Source organism: Anolis sagrei, chromosome 1 (assembly GCF_037176765.1).
Source record: "Anolis sagrei isolate rAnoSag1 chromosome 1, rAnoSag1.mat, whole genome shotgun sequence".
Taxonomy (NCBI): Eukaryota; Metazoa; Chordata; class Lepidosauria; order Squamata; family Dactyloidae; genus Anolis; species Anolis sagrei.
In genome coordinates this window covers 338,635,185-338,641,538 of record NC_090021.1, presented here as the reverse complement: position 1 = coordinate 338,641,538, position 6,354 = coordinate 338,635,185, and the positions used below count along the sequence as shown (strand labels likewise).

Genomic DNA, 6,354 nt, shown 5'->3' with positions numbered 1-6,354 from the left:
ATGAAAACACATGGAGGGAAGGCTGGAGTTGGCCCTTGCTTGCTGTACACTGCAGAATGAATGTAGTTTGACCCAACTTGGCCTGCCATGGCCGAATGCCAGGGGATATTGGGATCTGTAGTTTGGCGAGGCACCATCCCTCTTGGACAGAGAAAGGCCCCAGGACCCTATAGATAGCCATGGATCCATGGGGGGATCCATCCATTCTGGGAGGAGAGAGAGAGAGAGAGAGATGTGCCACTGGAGAGCAGCAGCTGCAGCAGCAGTTAGGATGAGATCCAGATGTTCCACGCGGGGAGGGGACGGGGGGGGGAGAGAGAGGGGGTTGCAGGACGTGCAGGGATTGGTCCCTGGGCCTCCTGGGCTGGCCAATGGGATGCAATGGGATGGCCCTCCCCCCGAGGAGGAGGCAGGGAGGGAGGGAGGGGAGCGTTGCCGCCCGAAGCCTGAGCCTGAGCCCCGCCGCCAAGCATGCCTCTCCTCGGGTTGCTGCTGCTGCTGCTCCTCCTGGTGTTGCTCCCCGGGGGGGCCCCGCTGGCCCGGCCGGACCTCCTCCCCTTCGGGATCTCCTTCGGGGACCGGGACCTGCCCGCCGGCGACGACGAGACCGGCCCCGCCCGCCTCCCCGAACCGGGATTGCCCTTCTTCTCCCAGACGCGCTTCCACCAGCTCTATGTAAGTCCCGATGCCTTCCTTGCCCCCCCCCCCCCCCCGCCTTCTTCCAGCCCTTCCCGACCCTCCCCACCTTGGCAGGCTCCCTCTTGCAACCCCTCCCAGCCCCTGCCCCCTCCTCTGCCCTTTGGCAACCCTTCTCCACCCCAATTCTTTGCACACTCTCATCTCTTTCTAGCCCAGGCATGGGCAAACTTCGACCCTCCATCCATCTGGTCTGGACTTCAACCCACCATTCCATCTGAACATGAGGAAGAACTTCCTGACTGTGAGAGCCGTTCAGCAGTGGAACTCTCTGCCCCGGAGTGTGGTGGAGGCTCCTTCTTTGGAAGCTTTGAAACAGAGGCTGGATGGCCATCTGTCAGGGGTGCTTGGAAACTACAAGAAAGGAGATTCCATCCGAACATGAGGAATAAATTCCTGACTGTGAGAGCCGTTCAGCAGTGGAACTCTCTGCCCCGGAGTGTGGTGGAGGCTCCTTCTTTGGAAGCTTTTAAACACACGCTGGATGGCCATCTGTTAGGGGTGCTTTGAAACTACAAGAAAGGAGATTCCATCCGAACATGAGGAAGAACTTCCTGACTGTGAGAGCCGTTCAGCAGTGGAACTCTCTGCCCCGGGGTGTAGTGGAGGCTCCTTCTTTGGAAGCTTTTAAACAGAGGCTGGATGGCCATCTGTCAGGGGTGCTTTGGATGCAATATTCCTGCTTCTTGGCAGAATGGGGTTGGACTGGATGGCCCAGGAGGTCTCTTCCAACTCTTTGATTCTAGGATTCTATGACTGGGTTGCTGTGAGTTTTCCAGACTGTCTGGCCATCTTCCAGGACTCAGGAGCATTCTCTCCTGACGTTTTGCCCACATCTATTGCAGGCACCCATCCTCAAAGGTTGTGAGGTCTTCCAAGCTTGGCTGCTTCCATCCTGGAGGGGAATTAAATGCAAGAGACTCCACTTTGGCAGGAAAAACGAAATGCAAAGAGACAGAATGGGAGACGAGGACTGGCTTGAGAGCAGTACGTGTGATAAAGATCTTGGAGTCCTCGTGGACAACAAGTTAAACATGAGCCAGGAATGTCATGTGGCGGCAAAAAAAAAGCCAATGGGATTTTGGCCTGCATCAAGAGGAGCATAGTGTCTAGATCCAGGAAAGTCATGCTCCCCATGCTCTATTCTGCCTTGGTTAGACCACACCTGGAATATTGTGTCCAATTCTGGGCACCACAATTCAAGAGAGATATTGACAAGCTGGAATGTGTCCAGAGGAGGGCGACTAAAATGATCAAGGGTCTGGAGAACAAGCCCTATGAGGAGCGGCTTAAGGAGCTGGGCATGTTTAGCCTGAAGAAGAGAAGGCTGAGAGGAGATATGATAGCCATGTATAAATATGTGAGAGGAAGCCACAGGGAGGAGGGAGCAAGCTTGTTTTCTGCTTCCCTGGAGACTAGGACGCAATGGAACAATGGCTTCAAACTACACGAAAGGAGATTCCATCTGAACATGACGCAAGTGCCATTCAGCAGTGGAACTCTCTGCCCCAGAGTGTGGTGGAGGCTCCTTCTTTGGAAGCTTTTAAACAGAGGCTGGATGGCCATCTGTCAGGGGTGATTTGAATGCAACATTCCTGCTTCTTGGCAGAATGGGGTTGGACTGGATGGCCCAGGAGGTCTCTTCCAACTCTAGGATTCTATGATTCTATGAATCCTTTGTTGGGAGGTTTTAGCTGGTCCTGATTGTTTCCTGTAAGGAATTTCCTTGTCTGGGGGCAGGACGCAGCCAAGCTTTGAAGCTGCTTATTTATTTATTGTGTCAGGAGCAAACCAAACACTTGTATTGCATTTTTAACAAACAAACAAACAGAACACAAAGTTTGCACGTTTGAAGCTGCAAGGCTATTGAATGCAAATCAAGGTGGCCAATTGCAGCATCCACACTTGCCTCCAGCAGGCAAGAGTTCTTTCTCCCACCCTGGACATCATTCCACAGAGATATAAACCTCATTTTCCTAGTTTCCAACAGACCTGACAATCTCTGTGCATGCCTGCCATAGATGTGGGCAAAACGTCAGGAGAGAATGCTTCTGGAACTCTTGTCAGCTTGAGACAAGCGTGAATGTTGCAATTAATCACCTTGATTAGCATTGCTAATCAGGACAGTAAATAAAGAAAAACACTCTGAAAATAGGGAAGTTCCAGGCATGAAACAATCAAGGCCAACTAACACCTCCCAAAAAAGGAATCCCCCCAGGCAGGAAGCAGCCAGGCCTTGAAGCTTGATTGCAATGTCAATCAAGGTGGCCAATGGCAACATTCACACTTGCCTCCAACAGATAAGAGCTCTTTCTCCCACCCTGGACCTTCCACAGATATATAAACCCTACTTGCCTAGTTTCCAACAGATCCCTCAACCTCTGAGGATGCGTGAGAAATATGTGGGCAAAACTTCAGGAGAGAATGTTGCTGGAACATGGCCATAGAATCATAGAATCCAAGAGTTGGAAGAGGCCATCCAGTCCAACCCCATTCTGTCAAGAAGCAGGAATATTGCATTCAAATCACCCCTGACAGATGGCCATCCAGCCTCTGCTTAAAAGCTTCCAAAGAAGGAGCCTCCACCACACTCTGGGGCAGAGAGTTCCACTGCTGAACGGCTCTCACAGTCAGGAAGTTCTTCCTCATGTTCAGATGGGATCTCCTCTCTTGTAGTTTGAAGCCATTGTTCCATTGCGTCCTAGTCTCCAGGGCAGCAGAAAACAAGCTTGCTCCCTCCTCCCTGTGGCTTCCCCTCACATATTTATACATGGCTATCATATCTCCTCTCAGCCTTCTCTCCTTCAGGCTAAACATGCCCAGCTCTTTAAGCCGCTCTTCATAGGGCTTGTTCTCCAGACCCTTGATCATTTTAGTGACCCTCCTCTGGACATATTCCAGCTTGTCAATATCTCTCTTGAATTGTGGTGCCCAGAATTGGACACAATATTCCAGGTTTGGTCTTCCTCTTGTACAACCTTCTTTCACGCCTTCCTTCTGCCTTCTTAGACTTCATTTTGCCCTCTTCGTCTTCCTTCAGTCATAGAATCATAGAATCAAAGAGTTGGAAGAGACCTCATGGGCCATCCAGTCCAACCCCATTCTGCCAAGAAGCAGGAATATTGCATTCAAATCACCCCTGACAGATGGCCATCCAGCCTCTGCTTAAAAGCTTCCAAAGAAGGAGCCTCCACCATACTCCGGGGCAGAGAGTTCCACTGCTGAACGGCTCTCACAGTCAGGAAGTTCTTCCTAATGTTCAGATGTTCTGATCTTCCTAATGTTCAGTCCTATTCACACTCCCTCTTCTTGCATGCCTTTGCACCTCTCTGCGCTTCCAGCCTTGTGCATCCTTCCACCTCCTCCCACCCTTCCATCCCTTTGGACTTCCTTCCAGCCTCCTGCTTCTCCTCGTTTCACCCACTTGCACTTCTTTCCACGCCATTTTGCCCCCTTCTCCTCCTCCTTCCACCCCTTTCCTCTTCTTCTTTTGCACTCTCTCACACTCCCTTGTACTTTCTTGAACCACTTGTTCCACCTTCTTGCACTTCTTTCTACTCTTTCTCAGCCCTTTGGCACTTGCATCCACTTTCATGTGCTCCTTCCACTCCTTTCCTCCGTATCTCACCTCCTTGCCTTTTCTTGAACCCACTTGTACCCTTACGCACTCGACCCTTTTCTGCCTCCTTTTTCCCTTGTAACCCCTTCCACTCTTCCGCCTCTTGCCCTTTCTTGCACGTCCTTCTTCCCACTAGGACTCTCTTCCATCTTTTCCCACTTTCTTGTGCTTCCTTGCAGCTCTTTCACCTACACTTCCTCCCACACTCTCTTACATCCTTGCACCCCTTCCATTCCCTTGTGCCCTTTGCACTCCCAACCACACTCTGGCAGCACATTATCCTGCCCCTTTGCACCTCCCTTCCGGGGAGCGGCGTGAGCTTCCGCTGTCAGCCCTAGCTTCTGCCAACCTAGCAGTTCAAAAACATGCAAATGTGTGTAGATCAATTGGTACCGCTCCGGCGGGAAGGTAAGGGTGCGCCATGCAGTCATGCTGGCCACATGACCTTGGAGACCTACGGACAACGCCGGCTCTTCGGCTTAGAAATTGAGATGAGCACCACACCCCAGATTCAGACATGACTAGACTTAATGTCAGGGGACAACCTTTACCTTTTATACCCTCCTGGGAAGCTCTTTCCATCCTCTTGCACTACATTTTACTCCCTCCCACACTCTTCTCTTTTCTTGTTCTCCTTTCTTGCATCCCCTTGCACTCTTACCCCTCTTGCACTTCGTCCTCTTTCACCTCACTGCCACTCTCTTGCACCGCCTTGCACTTTTTTACACCCCCTTGTATTCCCAGTCCTTTCCCCCTCTTGTACCTCCTTCTACCTTCTTGCACTTTCCTGTATTCCTCTTTTGCACTTTTTATTGCATTCCTTTCCACTCTCTTGCACTTTTTTTGTATTTTCCAGCTGTTAGGATTTTTGAGACTTGAAGGCCAAAAACATCTGGGGACCCCAGGTTGAGAACCACTGCTTGCACTTCATTTCACTCTCTTCCACTCTCTTCTCCTTTTTTGTTCTCCTTTCTTGCATCCCCTTGCACTCTTACCCCTCTTGCACTTCGTCCTCTTTCACCTCACTGCCACTCTCTTGCACCGCCTTGCACTTTTTTACACCCCCTTGTATTCCCAGTCCTTTCCCCCTCTTGTACCTCCTTCTACCTTCTTGCACTTTCCTGTATTCCTCTTTTGCACTTTTTATTGCATTCCTTTCCACTCTCTTGCACTTTTTTTGTATTTTCCAGCTGTTAGGATTTTTGAGACTTGAAGGCCAAAAACATCTGGGGACCCCAGGTTGAGAACCACTGCTTGCACTTCATTTCACTCTCTTCCACTCTCTTCTCCTTTTTTGTTCTCCTTTCTTGCATCCCCTTGCACTCTTACCCCTCTTGCACTTAGTCCTCTTTCACCTCCCTTCCACTCTATTGCACAGCCTTGCACTTTCTTACACCCTCCCTTGCATTCTCAGTCCTTTCCCCCTCTTGCACTCCCTTCTACCTTCTTGCACTTTCCCATACTCCTCTTTCGCACTTTTTATTGCATTCCTTTCCACGCTCTTGCACTTTTTTTGGTATTTTCCCGCACTCCCACACTCTTTGGCAGCCCCTTCCACTTCCTCCCACGCCCTTTTGCATCCTTCCACCCCTTTGTACCCTCTTCCGCCCTCTGGCACGCTCTTGCACTCCCACCAGTTACTTTCTTCTGGGGAGGAAAGGGTGAAGTAGAGAGGGGGAGACCCAGGAGGACTCTTTTCCACACTTTCCTCCATGTATACATAGAAAGAGCTGCCTGTAACCCAAGAGAGTCCCAGGCAGAGCGGGAGGGTGGCACCCCTTGGAGAGCCAAGCCACAGGGATGCCAGCTCTCTCTCTCTCCCTCTCCCTTCCCTTCTGCTGGGCAGCCGCTGTTTGCCCAAGGCATTCCTGGGCATGGCACAGGGCGCTTCTTGTCTCCTTCCGACACAGCGCGTCCCAGAAAGAAAGAGATACTGTACACCCCTCGCACTATGTAACAAAATATGAAAAATGTTCTGTTCCTGGTTTGAAAGTGTTATTTCGTGTTTAATTGCGCACTCCTTACTTTGAAAGTCGTTG

General features: G+C 50.9%; 1 protein-coding gene across 2 annotated transcripts in view; it reads left to right on the top strand.

Annotated features, from left to right (window-relative positions):
* The first annotated feature begins 410 nt into the window (after positions 1-410).
* The window catches only part of NID2 (nidogen 2), an 87,669-nt gene continuing 81,725 nt past the window's right edge, over positions 411-6,354 (top strand). For both annotated transcript variants that reach the window (XM_067463104.1, XM_067463103.1), the window contains exon 1: positions 411-675. In XM_067463104.1, coding sequence (XP_067319205.1) covers positions 472-675 — 204 coding nt within the window. In that variant the 5' untranslated portion in view covers positions 411-471. The remainder of the gene's footprint in view (positions 676-6,354) is intronic.